At 40.4% G+C, this 22835-nt stretch overlaps 1 protein-coding gene across 1 annotated transcript; it reads right to left on the reverse strand.

The window, feature by feature from the left end:
• Window positions 1-1421: 1421 nt before the first annotated feature.
• Window positions 1422-22606, reverse strand: mop (tyrosine-protein phosphatase non-receptor type protein myopic). Its single transcript, XM_028180253.2, is given in 24 exon segments — window positions 1422-2805; window positions 3757-3879; window positions 4034-4218; window positions 5213-5391; window positions 5968-6096; window positions 9321-9464; window positions 10613-11124; window positions 11233-12678; window positions 13107-13193; window positions 13729-13884; window positions 15031-15204; window positions 15595-15727; window positions 16389-16585; window positions 17388-17619; window positions 18016-18160; window positions 18584-18774; window positions 19559-19732; window positions 20247-20341; window positions 20344-20358; window positions 21000-21173; window positions 21512-21694; window positions 21697-21833; window positions 22012-22214; window positions 22294-22606. Coding segments are annotated over 24 exon segments (5322 nt in total). The 5' UTR covers window positions 22381-22606; the 3' UTR covers window positions 1422-2584.
• Between the last annotated feature and the right edge of the window lie 229 nt (window positions 22607-22835).

Raw genomic sequence — 22835 nt, forward strand, 5'->3', positions numbered from 1 at the left:
ATCCACAACCTGCCTACAAAGAATATTGCGGTATTTTGGTCATGTCGCACGCAGGGATATCAGCAATTTGGAACGCCTTGTGGTGACCGGTAAAATCGAAGGAACAAGACCTAAGGGTAGAGGTCCCAAACGATGGTCGAACCAAACAGCGGAGGAACTAAAAATACTTCTCAGAGACGCACTCCACCAAGCTACAGAACGGGATCAATGGAGACAGCTAGTTGACGGAATCAAACTGAGTCACGATCCTCAGCAATGAGGGACCGATTGAAGAAAAACAGAAACTCACATGAGCCTGCAAGTATTCATATTCAGTGTGTGAATACAGGTTTCCATTAACCTTAGTCTTTAGAATGAGCTCAACGGTGTTTCCTAAGCGCTGACATGTCCTTCTTCCAACGAGGCTTGCGAAGAGTACCTTACGGTAGGTAGCGACTTGCCTGTGCCCTTGGCATTGCTGGCCTCCATGAGCGACGGTAACCACTTACCATCAGTCGTACCGTACCCTCGTCGGCCTACAAAGGCAATAAAAAAAAGGTTAGTGTTTATCATCCACGAATAACAAGACACTAATGTAATAACCAATAACCTTTTTTTATTAAGTTTGAGAGATTACTGGTGGCCCGGAGGTCTTCCCAGTTTCACCAGGACAGGTGGGGCGAGTGAGGGCTCAGCCAGGACGAATAACATTCAGCGGATTAAGCGACAAGACTCGCTCTGACATGAGAACGAAGGGCTTTGAACCCATTGTACACCCCCTCCTCCATTAAACAAATAAAAATCACTACCAAGACTATGAACTCGTGACAAACAGCAGATTTATTGGCCCCAACGTTTTTCACCGATTTGTAACAAATCATATCTGAATTCCAACCTTTTTTTTTCATTGCATAGATGGGTGGACGAGCTCACAGCCCACCTGGTTTTAAGTGGTCACCTGAGCCCAAACATCAGGCACGCCTCCGCCCACCTTGAGATATGAGTTCTAAGGTCTCAGTATAGTTACAACGGCTGCCCCATCCTTCAAACCGAAACTGGATTACTGCTTCACGGCAGAAATAGGCAGAGTATGGTACCTACCCGTGCGGACTCACAAAAGGTCCTACCGTCAGTAACTGTATCCACGAATTATACCCTAAGAATGTATTCACAACACGGTAATCACGTGCTACCCGTCACAGCCTAGCGAGCTTGACTCCCGGGGCGAACTTCCTATGTATGCGATGGTCGAAAAGTCCCTATTACACATACATATACTGAACTGTAGACTAAGCATCAAATGTTTTGGCCTCGGGGACGGTCGCATACATCCTCTATAGACTTGACAGCTGTCAAACTTGTCATGGTTGACAGCTGAATCATTACTAAAATATTAAAAATAAAAACTGATTTGCAATTGAAAATAAAATTATTGGATAAACTCTTTGTTTACAAATGCTTTAATTTAAATATTTCAATAGTTTAATATGTATTATTTTTTAATAGACGTCCTCTATATACTTGACAGTTGTCAAACTTGTCATAATTGACAGCTGAATCGTTACTAAATTATTAAAAAGGATAAAAACTGATTTGCAATTTAAAAAAATTATGGGTTAGATTTAAACTTTGTTTTTAATTCCAATCCTTCAATAGTTTAATATGTATTATTTTATAATAGAATAATATGTTTTTATCAAATTTAAAAGTAATTTTATGATTTACACATTTTGCGTACATGTCTTTAGTAATATTTACGTATAGATTAAATATAATTCCCTTGGAAAAAATAATATCATTTATTTTTCATAATATCTAAAGTTCTATCTAATTTTACATTTACTTTTTATCGTTTTAATTTTATTATCAGTCGAATTTTTTTATTCAATGCAACATCGTCATTTTATTATTAACTTTTCTATACTTCTGTGACCTATTAATACTGATCAAAGAAATTAAATAACATTTTCACATATTCAGTAAAGTTGTTCGTTATTTATATGTATATATATGTACATATATCACTTTTTTATTTCGTGATAGTATTTCATTTTCATCATCCATTCTTTTTTTATTGTTGGCAACATTGGTGAATATTTCGTCATATGGAAACGAGGTGACTTTGTCGGAGAGAGAAAACATCGGCTTGTTCATTTTAGCTCAACGAGTGCATATTCTACACTATTTGAAAAATGGCCGTAGTGATTCTTAGATAACGTCGACTAACCTAAGTTTTATTATTACATTATTTCTTGTAATCAGAACCAAATACTCAAAAAACGAATTTCACTAATCCGTTAGTTGTTAATTTGTAATTATTTGTTATTAATATTCAATCACAGTCTACTTTAAGCTTCTGTATATTGACCATAATAATGATTACATCTAAAATAAATATACTTTGCTTGTATATGAGAAAAACAGTAAATATGAATATCTGATCACTGAAATATTTCGATTCTAGTCTCAAAACCGTTTTCATTACTTTAAACTTTATTTAACTTTAATCTGGAATCGTACAATTGGCGCGGACGCGTCGCTCGAGACACGTACAAAGCTACCAATAGTTAATATACAATTTAGTAAAATCTATATAGAAACAGTCTTATTTCTTCTTCAAGCTCCACAGCGGATCCAAAAAGTTGAGGGGGTCTTTCATGTCTCCGCTCTTGAGGCCGGGAGCCTGCTTCATCTCCTCGAACGATTCCCGAGAGAATTTCTTCTGCGGCGTGGCGGAGTTGGAGTTGTTAGGGGTGGGAGTGACCGGGGGAAGGATGGAGGCTCCTGTTGGTCCGGAAACTGCTTCACCGTTGAAATTCGTTGTCCCTGTGTTTATATAGTCATTATGTATTATAATTTTTTTTTTATTGTTTGGATGGGTGGACGAGCTCACAGCCCACCTGGTGTTAAGTGGTTACTGTAGCCCATAGACATCTACAACGTAAATGCGCCACCCACCTTGAGATATCAGTTCCAAGGACTCAGTATAGTTACATGGCTGCCCCACCCTTCAAGCCGAAACGGATTACTGCTTCACGGCAGAAATAGGCAGGGTGGTGGTACCTACCCGCGCGGACTCACAAGAGGTCCTACCACCAGTAAACGCATCGTACCTACGCGGTCCTACCATCTCCAACGCAAATGCCGCCACCCACCTTGAGATGTGAGTTCTAAGGTCTCAGTATGGTTACAACGGCTGCCCCGCCCTTCAAACCGAAACGCATTAAGTACAGTAAGTAATAATCGATAGAAGGTAATGTAACGTTTCGAATTGTAACAATAGAGAACTGGCGTGACGTCATTTGGGGTCATTTACAATCGATGCGTTTTGGATTCTGTAGATGATATTTATTTGTCAGAGACGGTCATTAGTTTGGTAGCTAAACGAATCGCAGCACGATCGCGGTATCGTCGGAACTCGGCTAACTTCGTGTTAAGACAGAGCCTAGCCGAGGGAGGCGCATAGATGCCACATCACACTTACCAACCAGCCTTCTTGAAGAGCGGTGCCTACGTCCTAAGAACTATCACTCGTTTTCATTTGTTAACGTCAAGAGAAGATTTCTAAATTGTTCTAAGACAGCAAACATGATTGGCGTACGCAATATCTCTCTTGGCTCAATCACCCTATTCGCCCCTACGATGTCTGACGATGGTGTTAATAATTGTGGTCTCTCCGACATATTTATAACAGAATTAGCCTGGGGATTTATTCTGCGAAATGCACTAGAAAATGTAATATATTTATTCCTGATTATATTTCTCTTTTAGACTAACCAGAACAAAGTACGCCTTGTACGTAAAACAGCGCGGTTCTGTACGCGTCGGCTAGATATTTCGTGTCTTCCAGAATGTTCGCGCGACCTTTGTACAAGTTGACACAGCCGGCGTCTAGCATATCTGTAGAGTATTACAATACATTTAAATTATCACTAAGCATATCAACGTTCTAAGATGAAAGAATATAAAACTAAATTACTGAAATTGACGAGTATTGTAAAATATGTTGTCATTACGTACCACAATTACACATTAAGACATTTGAAGCGCTTACCGCACAAATCTAGTTGTCCCGCTCGCACCTGGCACATGACCATAACGAGAACGGCGACGACGGCGCTGCGTCCCGCTCCCGCGCCGCACTGTATCCACGCGCCGCACAGTTGATTGCACAGACGATTTTCATAGGTTTGACTCAGAATTTTATCTACCAGAAGCACTAGGGGTGAGCAAACAATTCTGCAACAAAAATAAACAATATATATATATATATGTGTGGGATTTTAAATTCAGGGTGGGCCAGTGAAACGCTCGATTACTCCACAAAAACTTGATGCTTTATTTCGTCTTATTATAAGTAACTCCAATACAAACGTCTTTCGCCTTCTGGGTTACACTCCGTCTGAGCGTCGTCGCGTCCGGCAACTACTCTCCTGTTGCTTATGAAAAAAAACTAGATGTTCCGCATTCATTCGCCACCTTTCTTACTTCCTAATACGACATCTCCTATCTCTCTCACTCAGTCATGCTCCTTATCTGTCATTCATACATATCGCTCCGTTCCGTTCCTACATATATATATATATCGACGTAACATTTCTATTTAGTTAACTAACATTAGTTAAACTTAACCTTAATATTAACATAGTTTGTTGACTATTGTAAGTCCAACGCAACAACAATTGTTTAAGACGGTGTTTATAAGCATATTATCTATTGTCGCACAAAGAGCCATTTTGATAAAGCGGCACGACACGAGAACCCTTTCATCGTGGCCGCCGGTAATTACATAGCCTGCGGAGATCCTGCGGACCAAATGGTAAACAGTCGACGTCTCTCAAAACACGTCATCTCGGATCCTCCCGATCCACTAACGGTGCTTTTAGATACCTCAAGCACCAGTCATCGTTTTCGTCAAACCCGTCGCTTGCGACGAAGGGCTCGGCGAGTAAATTAACCCACAGACACAGTCCACTGAGTTTCTCGCCGGATCTTCTTAGTGAGTCGCGTTTCCGATCCGGTGGTAGATTCTGTGAAGCACGGCTCTTGCTAGGGTTCGTGTTAACAACGACGGTTTGAGCTCCGTGAGCTCACCTACTAGGCTGATGACGCTGACATGGTCTTTGTAGACGGTCAGCTTAGGTAGGAAAAAAAAAACACCCTCGAGACTGACCTTATCCGAAGCCCCGAAGCAGATAAGGTTCCCGCGGTCACCACTACAGATGCAACTCACTTGGCAGGGAACACGTTGATCTGGTAGTGCATGACGGTGTGCACGCTGCCGCCGCCGCCGACGCGCAGCCTCCGCTCGGTCCAGTGCACGGTGCAGCTCACCTCCTCCAGCAGCACCTTCAGGCCGTACAGCTCCAGAGACTGTCCCTTGGCCGTCGGCCAGTACGACTTTCCTTGCAGCTGTTGAAAAAAAAACAATTTTCAAATTTGCAAACATTTTGGATATCTTCTTCTTCCTTTCTTATAATATACCATCTGCTGGGGTGTAAGGCTCGAATCAAATCCTCGCATTTACATCGGTCTGGGGCAGTCTGTTTTAGGTACTCCCACGGCATGCCCAAGACGACCAGCTCCTGCTCCACCGAGCGACGTCAAGTTGTTCTGGAGCGGTCTCTCTTCCTTTTGCCAGACACTTTCCAGGTCAGTGCTCTCTTGGATAGGTTTAGATATAGGAATAGAGATGTATAAACTTAAGTTGTAGTAATTGGTTTTGAAAAATTTATATAAAACAATTATCAGAAGTTTCTTTCTTTTTGATTTCACAAGACTGCACACTTCATCTGTGGCTCTCCCGGGACCAACCATGAAGTTTAATTTGATATATAATAAGTTCGCATCATGCTACCACCTTGAAATGTAGCTCTTGGTTAATCGTCTTAAGTAAATATATAATGCATGTATAGTAGTTGATAAGATTTTATATTTTGCAAACTTAAAATAAAATCTGACCGACGTTAAACTAATTTAAAAGCTCACCTCAATCTCACTCAGTAAACACACGATGCAACTGATTTTATTTTCTAATACTGACTTCCAGAAGATTCCATATTCATCTTCACTTGGATTTTTAGAGATTACTAAGGGTATACACCATGAGGCTAATTGCTGTAAGAACACAAAAAAGCAATTATTTTCTAAGCAAACTCCCATGAAACGTGTCAAGGGACAATGGATCTTCGGATCTCAGCGCAGATCTTTATAAAATATAAAATAAATGATTTTGAATTTGAATTTGAATTTACATTAATACGTAAAGCTAAAATTGTGTACCCCTTTTTACGAAAATTGCGCGGACGGAGAAGTAAAAAATTTCACACACTTACAGAGAGTAAAGAGAAGGAGTGCAGAATGCTAATAATTTTTTTTTTAATTATGCAAAAACAATTCTTTAAATCAGTAAAAAAGCTTTATACACACTATAATAACCGGCAAACTTCTTGAGCATTTGTCGACGTAGTGGGGGTAAGTTTGCGCATGGTACACTCACGTGCAAAAACATTACTTACTCTGCGTCATAATGCTATTAAATTATTAAAATCAACATATGTATTTATTTATATATTTATTAGAACATCAACAAAACATATAGGTTAATAATTGTAATAATTTAATCTTGGGGTAAAATAGATATTCCTTCTATTAAGTCAAAACTAGAGCTGTTGCCAGGTCTTGGTTCAGTTGAAGCGAAGCTGGTATTTGTAATTTTTTTTTCGTTATCATAATCTTGACCATCATCATCATCACTGTTTTCATCACCCGAGTCGCTATCATCGTGATGAGTCGACATAGGGCTCATCGGCGTAGTTTACAACTCGGTCGATTCGGTCTTCTTTTTTGTCTATAATTAATTATTTTTTGAAGATATTCGATTCGTAGTAATCGAATGTTACTTTTTTCATTTACCAGCTTCCGATTATTTTCTGTTCTTTTTTTCCATCTGAAGCCTAGCTCTTTCATAATCCGTCGTAAGCTTAATTCCGAGCCATTAAAATTTATATCTTCTTTAAAATTTTCGAAGCCTTTCTACGGTACGGAGTTTCGCTGCTTGTTATGTAGTTATTATGATTACATCTTTTTATTACAGATTGAACGAAACTATCCATTCCGGTAACTTTCTTCTTCCCTGATCTTTTCTTACCCGGAGTCCGAAACACGGCGAGCAAGCCAGAGCCTTTAGCTTCGTTAATAATGCACCTAACAGTACTCACTGATGTTTTTGTTGCTTCCGAAGTCTGTTTTAATTTTTCCATATCATTCTTCCCATGTTTTATAAAGAAGCAATATACGTCGTACACAAATTTTCTACCCTTTCTTTTAAGTACTACACCAGTTTGTCACGGCATAGTGTATGTTTTATAAAAAATCAACAAACACTCAACAAATAGCAATGGCAACAAAGTCCACAAGCAATTATAACAAATAACTTAACGATTAATAACGATAGACTTTCCACTGTACGCAAGCGTACTTTTGGGAGCAAGCGGAATGAGGGCGCAGTGCGGGACGCAGGGTTCGACTGATCTACCAATAACGCGCTCGATACGATTTCCCCTGCCGTCGCGCCTCACCCTCACCACCAAAGTGATCTAAAATTCGGTTCTGCGCAGTCAAGGTCATTTGCTCACGAAGTTTGCCGATTACTATACCAAGTATTTGACACACACGCGCGTATATACTCTTTTGTTTATTGCTAAAACCAGTTGTCTAATTGAGAATAGATTGTTTGTCCATAGTGTAGCCTTGACGAAATCTAAGAGTGTAGACGTCTATATAGTCTTTCTTTTATTGCTTAAATAGGTGGACGAGCTCACAGCCCAGCTAGTGTTAAGTGGTTACTGGAGCTTACAGACATCTACTACGTAAAAGCCACCACCCACCTTGAGATATGAGTTCTAAGGTCTCAGTATAGTTACAACGGCTGCCCCACCCTTCAAACCGAAACGCATTATTGCTTCATGGCAGAAATAGGCAGGGTGGTGGTACCTACCCGTGCGGACTCACAAGAGGTCCTACCACCAGTAATTACGCAGATTATGATTTTGCGGGTTTGATTTTTATTACACGATGCTATTCCTTCACCGTGGAAGTCAGTCGTGAAGATTTGTTAAGTACGTATTTCATTAGAAAAATTGATACCCGCCTGCGGGATTCGAACACCGGTACATCGCTAGATACGAATACACCAGACGCCTTATCCTTTAGGCCACGACGACTTTTGTAGAATCTTTGACAATAGAACCGTAATAAATTTCAAATTTATATTTCGAACTAGCTGAGTCCCACGATGTTACCAACTGTTATTGTCGTACCGCGTGTGACGCCAAGGGCCGAAGCTAGTCTAAAAAAAGCCTAAGTAACTCCTTATATAATCAGCTACATATCAGTGAAAGTCCCATCAAAATCGATCCAGCCGTTCCAGAGATTAACCGGAACGAACAAACAGAAAGACAAACAGACAAAAATTAAAAAAAAAATTTTGGTGTATGTACCGTATATATTATATATTAACGTCCGTCTGGTGTAGTGGTAAGTAGATATGTGTCGTTCGTTCAATTTTAGAGATTCAGATCAATACTGACCTGTTGACAAAATGATCCGGTTCTTACGACCCGTTCAGTCGAACGTTCAGTTTAAAGGAACTGTTTTAATTCGATTGTTTACGTCAGATCAAAACAATTCAAATGCGTTATGCCTCATTATGTGACAACGAACGACTAAGCGCGACGGGCGCGGTGCGAGACCCGGCAACCCGATATGACCCGAATGACTGTCGTATGGTTCTTTTCTTCTGATTCGTAGGTTTTGTTAAACGAGTCGATCTAGTGAACGACTCATATTTTTTGAAGTGACCCTATCGTTCGCGCGGATTTTGAGACCCGGGTCGTTTGATTCGTTCGTTCGCGAACGACACATATCTAGTGGTAAGTGACATGGTCACTACCCTAGGGGGTCGCGGGTTCGAATCCCGCCAAGGGAAGATATTTGTATGATAAATATAAATGTCTTTTCCAGGGTTATGGATGTATATTAAATATATGTATGTGTATAATAAAAATCTTACAATTATTTCCGATATCTGGTACCTGTAACACAAGTTCTTTACGAACTTATCACGGGACCAGTTAACGTGGCGTGATTGTTAGTAAAATATTGATATATTGATTGATATTGATATATTCATATGCATGTAGTAAAAAGCGGTTATATCAATATTACAAACAGATACTCCAATTTTATTTATATGTATAGATTAATTGTGGTCGAATTTCGACCAATGGGTGCCCACTAGTGTAGTATAATACTACGTAGTACAATGAATACGTTGATACCTTGTAATGAGAGGCGTTTATGTAAGCGTCGGGGTCGGACTTGAGCGTCAGGCGCGAGTCGTCGAAGGGCACCACCTCCGTCACAATGTTCCCGCGGCTGTGTTTCATCGCTATCGTTTTAGACCTAGTCATGTTTTCCTTCAGCTGAAATGCGATCCAAATTAAATCATACTAACAAATTCTTTAAAAATATGTTAAAATCTTAACATATTATCGTACCTTTAGAATTGAAGTGGCTTAAATAAAAAATTTAAGAAAATGTGCCTTATACTTCGAGGAACTTATAAAGAGGTATTTACCCAAACTTATTTTATCTACTGCCCACTTTGAGAATAAATTTTTTGCGCCCCCATTTTTTCACCTACTTAAGAAACCGCTATAGCCAGCGCAAAGTCGGCGTCTAAGGGTCCTCTTAGATGAAATTACACATCGCTTCCCAAGCCTCTACACAACGCCCCCATTTTTTAGTGGGTCTCTTACCGCTCCCCTTTAGGCGTGCAACGCCCACAAGGGGGCGTGATCGCCCACTTTGGGAAAGACTGACGTATTATATCGGTTTATAAAATTATGCAGTCTCTTTTATTCCTAAAAAAGACAAACATACTCTTTCAGTCTCTTTTAAATCAAGCGCATATCTTAAAACTAAAAAAATATATAATAATTCTTCAATTACGTTTTTAGAGATTACTAAATAACAAAAAAAATGCATTAAGCTACTTCAATTCTAAAGGTGAGATATACTTATTGACTAATTTTTGGTGTGTATAGTTTTTGGTCTGAAGTGTACCATCGTCTTGGTAATTTCTGCAGTGAAACTTTGCGGTTAGCAGGGCAGCGCATTAGTACAATAGTACATTCAGATTTCGACCTTATAATAAATATGCCGACGGGTGATGTTCCCGTCTCACAGCACCGACACCCCAATTAGTAGCAGGCTACTTGTGAGCCCTTTTGTTCGCTTGTAAAAGGCTAAAATATCTACATATGTATGTATATTCTAATTCTCTTTTCGTTATTCTCTCTGTTGCTATGAACACTTTTCGATCCGTGGGCAATTATATCACGCAGACAAGCATCAAGTGTCCACTCTTCCCCCCTCCCTTTTTACTACTTCTATTGCGCTGGCGCTATGACCCCGAAGTTGAGTCTTGGCCTCAAACAATAAACGCTGCCATGCATCCCAATTAGGGTTAACGGGACACCTGGTGCGAATCGGTTACCAAGTCCCTAGACATGTTTTAGCCTCATATGCCTTACCCTTTGAAGGGCTATAATTTATTAAAATAACTTACTTGTACGTCTTGATACATTTTCCATTTCGAATCCAACAGCGTCAGTCCACTGGGAGTTCTGTTGGTTAGCGAATCCACCAGTCTCTGCAAGTTCTTCACTTCCTGCGTGAACTGGTTGAGTAGACTGGGGTCCGAGAAGATATCTCTCTTGGCCGGTCGGACAAGCGCCTCTTCTTTGGGAGCCTTCGCTGGCTCTGGTTTAGAAAGCACCTGTTTCCGTATGGCACTTTCGGATATTTGTGGCACTTTTATCTCGGGCATCAACGGTTTTTGTTCAACCGTAAAATCTATGTCCGATAGAAGATCGAATACGGAAATTTCCGGCTTTGGCTCGATTTCCTCGATCGGATTCTCCGCAACTTGTTCTGTAGTCTGTACCGGTGTTGGAACAGTTTCTTGGACCGAGACGTCGTTACTCTGCGGAGCCTGCAGCGCCTCCATTGTATCACGCGATTCAGTCGACACTCCATTTTGTTCATTCGACTGAACATCATTCTCTTTTTGCGAAAACACTGAAACGGAAATAATTAAAATAAAAAAACCGTCATATTTACAATATGTTTATTCATAAATAATATATTTATACATTGTTATTTTAATTCAAAGCAACAAGTCCTTACCTTGATTACTGGTAAATGTAACGCTGGTATCGTGGCCTTGGCCGGACTGCATGTAAGTCGACTGATTGACGTTGGCGCCATAGTTGGTCCCGATCGTTTGCGGAGTGGCGACCATTTCATTCGACTGGTTAGTGGTCGTTATGTACCCGTACGGTGCGTTGTAATACTGATTGCTGTTCTGTTCTTGGGTCGGAGCTTGGGGGACTTGCGTTTCAGAGGGGGACTGCACGGTGTGGCATCCACCGGCGCTGGTGTAGCGCTGTCCGGCCCAATTCGAGTCGTTGTGCACGGTCTGAGGGTCCACATTCCCTTGGTGGTTTGCGTACGAGTTTTGCGAACCGTAATTGTATTCGTAATTACCGGTAGCCTGGTTGAGTGTATATCCCGGATGATTTTGGTAGGTCTGGCCGTAATTAACTTTGCTTTGGTCCTCGTAGGTGCTCGTCGGCTGGTAGCTTTGCATGTTTGGATTTTGGTAATTCTGAATATTGCTGTAATTCTGTGTGTTATAGTTCGACTGGAAACTAGACGAGAGAGCTTCGCCCGTCACGTGCGATTTGATCGGTTTATCGAACGCGTCCATCTGCGCTAAAGCAGGGTTGTATACCTCAGCCTCGGGTGGGTACGTGTAAGGCAGTGACGTCACTGTGCTAGTGACGTTTGTCGTCGACGTGTTCGCACCGGTCGCGATCGTTTGCGTCGCGTAGTGTTGGGACGCGCTGTCGAGCGAGCTCGTGACGTAACTATACGGTTGTTCCGGCACACTGTAGGGTGCGCTGACGCTGTACTGAACCGACTCGGTGCTGTATTGGTAACTAAGGGAGCTGTAATCTATCGGGACCTGTGACCCCGGAGCGGGCACGCCCGTATTCAAACCGGCGTTATACGCAACACTGGGCGTGGACGATTGCGGGTACTGCACGTAGTAACCGTGCGAAGGATCAACAGACGGTTCAGACTTTGGAGCGTTTATATGCATTTGTGCAAAATTCACATTCAAATCTGTCTGGTTATTTGCGTACGCCTGATTAGCAGAAGCGTAAGTATTGGAGCCGTGACTCGAGGCCACAGACTGAACATTCTGCGCGTAAGGGTCATTGTAGACTGGATATTGAATATTTGGATTCGTGTTCATGTTGGGTGGTTGGTTGCTATATTGCACGGATTGCGGCTCCGACACGGACGCGGCGCTGTTCTGGGGCGTGCTGTAATAAGGGCCGGTATACACTTGCTGCGGGTCTGGTATCTGAGGCGGATATTGTTGCGTATGCGGATTGTACGCGGAGTTATCCTTGTCGTAGGGTTTCTCGGCGGCCGGATAGGCATAGTTCTGGGCATAAGAGGTTTCGGGCATGACGTTAGGGTTGTAACGGTCGGTAAATGAAGTGTTCTGAGCTTGGGACATCAGAACTCCGTCGGGGAGCTGCATCTGTGCCACGTCTGTAGCTGGAAGAAACATTAAAGAAACCATCAAATAGCGTCTTATGGAACAACCTTTTTTTTTGTTTGTTGCTCATTCAATTGCCTTTACATATTTCGATTTTTTCATAATCATAACATTTTTACAACAATCGAGACTCCAATTGAACCCTGAACCAAAGACCATAGACCAAGTCCATATACCACTTTGGGTACTAAAGATCTAGAGTTGCTCTAACAACGAGAAATTCGACAAAATTCCTATAATGCTCATTGAGTGCCAACCCTATAATAGAAAGTAAAATAATGTTCTTCTGAGTGCTAAAACGGAATATCGAAAAATGAAATTGGTAAGGCAACTAATTTATAATTACTGTCTAAAAGTGGAACTGCTAGAAAAGGGACAAAACACTACCCACTACCCACGTGGACGTACAATAGTTACACAAACTCACCCTCAGAGCCAACCGGTGCCGGTCTTACGGAGGGGAGGTACATCGTTTCCGGATAGTACGTGTCTGGCGGGAAGGCTTCCATTTGAACTGAAACAATTAATTTTACGTATTTCAATTGTGTCGATTTTTTTTTTCAATCGTCTCACAACTCTTTTGATTTCGTTCAGTAAGGATGGGTGAGCTAATATAAAAAGCAATGTTAATAATACTATTGCTATTTTCATTATTCCGTCTGCAGACGACTCTACTAGCCAAATGTTTACCGAGACGAATAGATAAAAATAAGACAAAATGCTCTGATACAAATCCTAACAACAGTTATGGAACTTTTGTTTTTATATTGCTTTGATGGGTGGACGAGGTCATAGCCACCTGGTGTTAAGTGGTTACTGGAGCCCATAGACATCTACAACGTAAATGCGCCACCCACCTTGAGATATAAGTTCTAAGGTCTCAGTATAGTTACAACGGCTGCCCCACCCTTCAAACCGAAACACATTACTGCTTCACGGCCGAAATAGGCAGGGTGGTAGTACTTACTCGTGCGGACTCACAAGACGTCTTACCACCAGTAATGACGTCACGTCTTGAGAAGTTCAGATTTGCATCCAATTGATATTACCTGCAGGGGCTGTGTTTCTAGGATTGCTCCTGTTCTTCATATAAGGCAGGTAGTCCTTCAGCTTCCGGGGCGCTCCGGTGGGCGGCAGGCCGGCCACGTCTGGGACTTTGGGCGCCGCCGCGGCGGGCGCGGCCGGGGCGGGCGCTGACGTCACAGCTGCAAGCGAATTATGGCGGCTTATGTGGAATACTCAACGACAAAGGGAAGAACTTCCACCGAGCGGGTGATATTGCTCGGTAGACCGACGCGACGGTCCGAATGTTGTCATTCGGAACTTGTATGTAAGCAAGCTTATCTTGAAAATGTCGTAATCGAGATTCAGGCATCTATCAAATATCTTGTGACTGTGATGGCTACCCCAACTCTTACAATATCAGACACACTGAAAATAATTCTCACACGACCTTACCTCACGGGGCGATAGGCCGGGGGACTGTGGAGTCCAGTGTGATTAGTGCGAGTTTTATAACGTTCTCGACAGCGTAAAAGTTAACTTAAATTTGTATGGATTTAGTGCGTTTATCTACGTTTTCCGCTAGGGGCGCTGTTCCAACTGCATACAAATTTAGGTTAACTTTTACGCGATCGAGAATGTTAAAAAACTCGCACTAAGCACACAGGCATGAGTGGTACTCCCACAGACACAGCCCACTGAGTTTGTCGCCGCTAGGGTTCGTGTAAGCAACGTTTTTTTTTTTTTTTTTTTTTTTTATTGCTTAGATGGGTGGACGAGCTCACAGCCCACCTGATGTTAAGTGGTTACTGGAGCCCATAGACATCCACAACGTAAATGCGCCACCCACCTTGAGATACAAGTTCTAAGGTCTCAAGTATAGTAACGACGGCTGCCCCACCCTTCAAACCGAAACGCATTACTGCTTCACGGCAGAAATAGGCAGGGTGGTGGTACCCACCCGCGCGGACTCACAAGAGGTCCTACCACCAGTAATTACGCAAATTATAATTTTGCGGGTTTCATTTTTATTACACGATGTTATTCCTTCACCGTGGAAGTCAATCGTGAACATTTGTTGAGTACGTATTTCATTTGAAAAATTGGTACCCGCCTGCGGGATTCGAACACCGGTGCATCGCTCAACACGAATGCACCGGACGTCTTATCCGTTAGGCCACGACGACTACAACGTCGTCAGGTTTGAGCCCCGTGAGCTCACCTACTAGTTAAGGTTACGCTAAAATAGCCTCTCAAGGCTATCAGCTTAGGTAGAAAAAAAAACAAAAAGGCTGTACTGTTATTGACAGGACACAATCAAAAGTGTTGACTATACAATGCAAAGATACCTTTAGTGTTCTGTTTGGAGAGCAGCTGCGCGCGCTCCTCCTCCTGCACCTGACACGTGCTCTTCAGTCTGGACAGCAGCTGGTTCACGTTGTGCGATAGCTTCTTGTAGAACTCCTGGCCTTTCTGGGACTTGCCCAGCAACTCCTCGTACGTGTCGTATGACGTCACTAATGCTATATAACATTACACTATGCATTATGTAACGCCGAGAAAATGTCTCGTATTATTATTATTATTTAATTCGTGAACCCGCAATGAACAGCAAACGCTACTGCCGCCCGGCACCTTTATTTTTAATGCTTAGATGGGTGGACGAGCTCACGGTCCACCTGGTGTTGAGTGGTCATCGGAACTCACAGACATCCACGACGTAAATGCCACCACCCACCTCGATATACGAGTTCTAAAGTCTCAGTATAGTTACAACCGCTGTCTCACCCTTCAAACCGAAACGCATTACTGCTTCACGGCGGAAATAGGCGGGGTGGTGGTACCTACCCGTGCGGACTCACAAGAGGTCCTACCAGCAGTGAATATGTTACATCAGTAGGGTGTATACGGACCGTTGATGAGGCCATCTCGTTTCCTCAGCACTTCGGACAGCAGACGCCGCGAGTCACCGTACGACGCGTACAGCGATGTTAGCTTGTTTATAATATTCTCTTGAGCTCCCAAATTCTGTTCGAGGATCTTTACCTAATTAAATAGAAAAAAAAAATTTTGGTTTTCTGTAAAGTCGATAGTTTTACGTGATAACGTCACTAGCAGAACTAAAGCCCTGACGTCACGCGAGAAGAGATAAATGTGTCACAAACCAAAACTTGGGCCAATCGTGTCTCTCTATCGCCTGTCCTACGCTCTGCCGCTCAGGCTCAACCAGAACGTGACACTATTTCGTGCGTGCAGCTGTTGTTCATCTATACTAATATATAACTCTACAGTGGTTTTTACGGATATTCTGTTATAACTACTGAACCATGCATCCGATTGACTTGAAACTTGGTATCCATGTAGAAAATACATGTACTTAATTGATAAGCTAATATTATATGAGTGTTAGAATCCCTACACCAGTTGCGGGGCGTTAATGATGAGAATCTTTGTGGGGGTGAGAAATAATAATGTTAATTTTAAATGCCCAGAGAAAGGGGAGGGGTGCAGCTAGTCGATTTATAAGGCGTTATCGCTTCAAGAAGATTTTATTTCTATTGCTTAGATGGGTGGACGAGCTCACAGCCCACCTGATGTTGAGTGGTTACCGGAGCCCATAGACATCTATAACGTAAATGCGCCACCCACCTTGAGATATCTAAGATCTCAGTATAGTTATAGATTTATGAATAAGTAGGTATCGAACCGTGGGCGCGTGTTTTTCGATTTCTCGCTTGAAGAGGTCCTCGGGCGGCTCGTTGGTGACGAGCAGCAGGGCGGTGACGTCGTCGGCGGCCACGGCGTCCCGCAGCTGCTGCACCAGCGCGTCCCGCTGCGCCTGCATCTCGCGCGCCTTGCCCACCACGCGACGCATCTCCGACATCGTCTCGCGGTCCAGACCTTCTGATATAGCCAGGCCATCACTACAGCTGCTATCTTACATGGTAGCAGTCTGTTTTTTTTTATTGCTTAGATGGGTGGACGAGCGCACAGCCCACCTGATGTTAAGTGGTTACTGAAGCCCATAGACATCCACAACATAAGTGCGCCACCCACCTTGAGATATAAGTTCTAAGGTCTCAGTATAGTTACAACGGCTGCCCCACCCTTCAATCCGAAACGCATTACTGCTTCACGGCAGAAATAGGCAAGACGTTGCTACCTACACGTCCGGACTCACAAGAGGTCCTACCACCAGTAAATGCCCAAGAAAATCTACACCACACTATCATATCCTAAAACTTGTTCAACGTCATTTTTAAAACCACCTCGGTAATAATCTATCTATACAAATCTAATACAAAAAATTAAGTTGCTTTTTCTCATATATTTTTTGTCGAACACTTCATTAGTTGTATTTATTGATGCTCGTTATTATTTTCTATAAGATTACTATTTTTTAAGATTTTTTTATAAGAAATATGGTTTATCAACGTCATTTTTAAAAGCACTTCGGTAATAATCTATTATAAATAAACCAAGAGAAAAAATTAAGTTGCTTTTTCTCAATTTTTTTTGTTGAACTGTTCATGAAGTCATATTTATTGATGCTCATTATTATGTTCTATTAGATTACTATTTCTTAATAAAAAAAATTTAGGGGATATGAGGTTTTTTAGATGTCTATAGCGAAACAAAAGAAAACATGCAATAAATAAAATGAAACCTCAAAATAAAAAACTAAATTCTGAATTTTTCAACTGACCAATATTGTCAATGCTTGGTATCTTGTCTTGCAGCACATCCAAAGGTTGGGCCAACAGTTTGAGGTTGGCGATGTGTAGCGTCATGGCCTTGTGCAACACTTGGTTGCTCTCGTTGGTCCTTGTGTGTGCTTCTTGGTACTTGTGGTATTCCCGGGACAGCTCTGTTTGAACGATAGACGGCGGTCGTGGACCCATTAACTTTTGGAATTCTTTCTCTTTCATTGTTTCCTCCTGTTACGAAAAAAAAAAACGTGTTTAAGAAACAAAAGCTCATAATAATGTATTCGTAACCTTCATTCGCAATTAACAGGGTGTATTTTCAAATGAATAGAATTTGCATCATATCATAAACCAATATTTGCAAATCAACAAGTAGCAGTCCCTACCGCGACGAATTAGTTTATGCATTAGTAAAGTTCAACCACTCCTTTGGTTTTTACAGTTATGTTTTTTTTTTGGTTTATGTATATACACAATAATTAGTAACCAATTTCACTACATCACTAAATACAAATAAAATTTGTTTAAAAGCAACTAATTAAAAAAAAAATCTACTAACAAAGTACTGCATTTGCTGCTTCTAAAGAATGCAATGAGTGAACAATAAGATCGTCAACTTTCCCTCACCTGTATGAGATTTTTAATTTCTCCCAACGAGTGTTCCACGTCGCTGATAGTTTCGGCCAGACTGTTCATCGAATCAACTAGTGACTGTATTATTTCCGACTTGGCATTCATCGCCGCACACCGGTCGACTATATCTTGAGGCACCCTAAAGTTAATAAGGATTTTTTATATCTATCTATATACTATAAGCCATTGTGGCTTAAAAGGTAAGACGGCGCTGGTATCACACTACCACACAGGTACCACAGTTATTTCTGAGGAGAAGCAGGCCAGTACATAATGTAAGGATGAAGAGCTCACAGCCCATATGGTATTAGGTGATCATCGAAGCCGGCATTACAGCAGGCATCTTATCCATTACGACACAACGACCTTTAAGCATTCCAATCTTGAGTACTATTTGTAGAGCGTTGATCATAAAGTATGAGCCATAACAGGTCGTACTCTCGCCCTGCATATTTCTGGCTTCCAACATAAGCCTCATCTCTACGGTTGCAGGGTCTGTAGCGTGACTCAGATGAGTCGCGATCTGGCCTACCTACATATTTTCGGTAGTGAGTCTTCTTACTTTTGTTCCGAATCGAGCACATCGAGCTGATCGAGCTGCAGTGACGACATAAACTCCGTTAGCTCGGTGTTCTTGGCGTCGATCTGGGTCATCACGTGCCGCAGCAGCTTCGCCTTCTGCTCGGAGTACACCGAGGACACCTCGTGTGCCGCGATCGGCACTAGGCGAGCGAATAGGTCCGAACCTGACAACTGACAAATAAATATGTTTATGATACAGCTATTAAATCACGGTAACGCTTCTCTGTCAATATTGATTAACTAGCTGTAGTCGTCCACTTCGCTGGGCATTTAAAATTAACATTATTATTCTCACCCCCACAAAGATTCTCATCATTGACGCCCCAGTTACTGGTGTAGAAAGTCCAACACTCATATAAATATTAGCCTATCCATTAAATGTATTTTCTACATGGATACCAAGTTTCAAGTCAATCGGATGCATGGTTCAGTAATTATAACGGAACATTCGTAAAAACCACTTTAGATTTATATATTAGTATAGATACATGAAGTTTGTTGCGAGGACTTGTGGGTTACATGAGGGTACATCGAAAACTATCAATCAAGAAATTGTACATATTCAACGCTTTAGATATGTTTAAAAGCCCACTCACTACCAGCCACCATCAAGTTAGGCAGTATGCTCTTCTGCCTACAAAGTCAATAAATAAAAAATGATTTCCAGATATTACAAATAGTTTTAAACGTAAAGCAAGCATTATCACATTGATAGTTTAATATTAGATTAGTTGTTTTTTAACATTGTATTCAAATTTAAACAAAAAAATCCAAAGCTTCTGCAGCACTATAATGTAATATGTTCTTTAGATGAAGCTTGAATAGTAGCAGCCAAGCATTTCTCGTCTCTATGAGCCATGTCTCTGCAGTAGTAACAGCTTATCATCAAAAGGATGTTAAGCTGCTCTGTGTAACTCAGCATTAACTGGTAGAAAAAATATTCACGAATAATTACCTCAGGATCATTAAAGTTAATTGGCAATGGTTTCACCAAACACACAGGTTTCAGTTCCGTTAACATGTCCTTGTCAGGTACCTCCTCGTGATAAATAAATTCATTTTCGTTCTTGGCTGCTTTCTTTTTGCCTTCGATAACGTCGTTCATAAAGTTCAAAGCTTCCAAAATCACCTAACAATTTAAGGTATATTAAGAAAACACACACAGTAGTGTATTAGTGACGGTATTATTATCATATCATCAATGATATGCAATCGCAAAGCCGATTTTCATGTTTTAGGTGAAGAACAAGAATAAAACTATCTTATACTTGATATTGGCACTTACTATCGACCCCGCTAATGAGAATCCAAAGAAACGAAAATTAAAATTATTTTCCTCGTAAATAGTCATATGTAGTACTAATAAACTACGAAAATTCGAATATTCTTTGGTCTGATGACGTACAGTGCAGTATAGTTTTTTTAAATGTATGTTTTCATGTGTTACTAACAGTTTGTTAAGGGACAATTAGTAATATCAACTTTTCAGTTTTATTAGAAATCTAAAGTTTGAGCCGATGATATTCTGACACCGAAAATGATAAATAAATTTTTAAAGTGTGTGTTCTATTAACTATCAATGTCAACACTTTTTCTGTTCAGTCTGATTACAACAATGTCACCAATAAATAAATACAAATTACCTTGTTGGAGTCCATGTTTTTGGCAATTTTCCTGGCTTCTGCCAGTTTTTCAGCTGCCAGTTGATAAAAGGCAACTCTCTCACCCATTTTCTGTGCTCTTCAGCATGCATTCCTGAATCAAATTAAAATAACTTGAGCTGTTGGTACTTATAATAGTCTAGAAGTGGTCACTACATTAAATTTTACTTTATAATTAAATTATTTTTTTAAATAATATCATATTCACATATTTGATTTCATTTGGAAGTGTATGCCCTCTGAGAGAGCATGAAAAAGCACAAGAATTTCTTCAAAGTACAATAAAATTAATCATGCCGGGATGACTAATCAACATTATGCTATGCTTGTTCTGTAATTCTTTATTTTACATTATTATAGCTTAGACTCTGTTTATAGATTAAGCCCTATAGTTGTTTTTTTTAATATTTTTTTTGTTTTCTTTTTTCTTCTTTTTTTATGTGTAATATGAATTTCAAAAGCATTTGCGCTACTATAATATTCCTATCAGTGTACATATACACTTCAAGACACTCCAGTCCTTTAGTATAAACAATCTCTTATCTAATTAGTTTCTAGTTACAATATTACAAAAATTGTACATATTGAATTACAAAAACAAATATTGATGCATAGTTATGAAATTTCCAAATATTTTTTGACAGTTATTTATGCATCTCCTATTTATACTATAACAGATTGTATTGTACACCATTAAGCCTATAAAAGTACAAATTTTCTAATAATTATTCTTACCTTGATACAGACAGGCAATAGATCCAACAAAGGACATTTTAAAAGAAAGGGACCGATACCAATAGTTGTACAGGGTTATACCAAACAACTTCGTAAACATTTCTGAACCAGTGGACGGTCCAAGTAAAGCCAGAGCATTTTTGCAGAATAAAACAACTTGTATTGCTACTGCTCCTGAAATTTAAATTCATGATTTCAAATAACTAGTATAAGACAGGCTGCTATAAATTTGAAAGTGTACACACACCAACAAAATCAAACCTTACTTTCAATTCACAGATAATAACCTGAAGCAGTGATTCGAGTAAAAAAACATCATTGTTTATAATCAAAACATGGTGATGATTCATCAACATAATAATATGTTATCTACAACAATACTTTTACTATACATGTTTAAGATATGTTTTGTAGTGTATACTTAACAAGTGGATTTCAACTTTAATGTATTCTTATTTTGAGTTCACAATATTCCTCAAACAACTGGTCTTCTATAAAATTACAATAATTACCAATAACACGGGGCTTTCTTGTATCTTGTATACTCTTCTCTAGAATACATTGCTGGGCTTGACCCAAGCAAATTTCCTGGAGAAGTCTCATTATTTCTGAGGAAATATCAACACCTGGAGGTTGAGTAAATTGCTCTCTCAAGAGCTGAAATGAGTATGCAGCATGCTGGAAGTGAGTGCAGTGGCCTTCAGGCTTTCAGCTGTGGTACGAGGCTCCATTGCGCCAAGTTCTGTATTTAGGGCACCAATATTGTAAAGAATACATCCTAATTCAAACCTAGCAGATGCTGAGGTACAATTCATGCTTGCGTAGAGATCCTTCCTGTTAAGAAATAAATAGATCAACAAGAAAATTATTTTACTAAAAGGTAGGATAATATAAAATGGTAAAGAATCAAGAATATTGAACAATGCTTATAGATAATAATCTTCTTTAGGTGAATCAATGATTCATACATTTTTAACTAATCAAGTCAACTTAAGCTAATTAGATTACCTACCAAGTGAAATTGCAAGCCGCCGGCTGGCCTTTGCTCATTGGGAATCGGCTTTGCATGGCACGAAGTTGGCAAAAATATCTAATTAAAGATTTCAAGCCTGCCGTATCCATTGTAGGCCTCACGGCGGCCGATCGTAGCCCTTCGAGCGAATGAATCTCATTACTGTAGCTTTCTGGATCTTCTTTATAAACTTCGGCAATGTACTAGAAAATTCCAAAGAAAAAAGTGGACAAAGAAACAACAAACAAATCTTAGCCGTAGACAGATTAAAGACCTATTTACCTGTTTAAGTTTTGTTCCAAATTTTGTATTCTCTGTTGATACTTTTAATTCGAAACTGATAAGGGGTATCTTCGGTACCGCTTCCATAATTAATGGAAGCTAACTTCGATTAGAAACGTAGTTGGAAATTTCACTTGAACGACAATTTCATCACAAACAATTTTATCAAACTATCATGCCCGTATCTTTAGACGTTTCGTAAAATAGTCCTCCACTCTTAACTCATCCGATGATGCTCGAGAATTCCCTCCAAACTTACTCGAGTTTGGTATTTTTAGTCGACCATTACAATATTCCTCAACTGTCCTCGAGTGAGGTAATAATGATGAAAATTTGATCAAGCTAGCATCAAACCCATAGAGTTCTGTAGTCTATGGTCATTGTTTAATGTCAAACTCAGGCTGCCGCTGTCTGTTTGACACTAGATGAACTTGTTTGATGTTTTGGTTGCTGAGTTATTCGTAAATATGTGTGCGTGCGGTAAATCTGAAAGTATATTACTTTTTCTAACCTATTATTATTTTAGATTTCGGATCCGGCTT

The sequence above is a fragment of the Bombyx mandarina genome, chromosome 04 (assembly GCF_030267445.1).
Source record: "Bombyx mandarina strain Sakado chromosome 04, ASM3026744v2".
Lineage (NCBI taxonomy): Eukaryota > Metazoa > Arthropoda > Insecta > Lepidoptera > Bombycidae > Bombyx > Bombyx mandarina.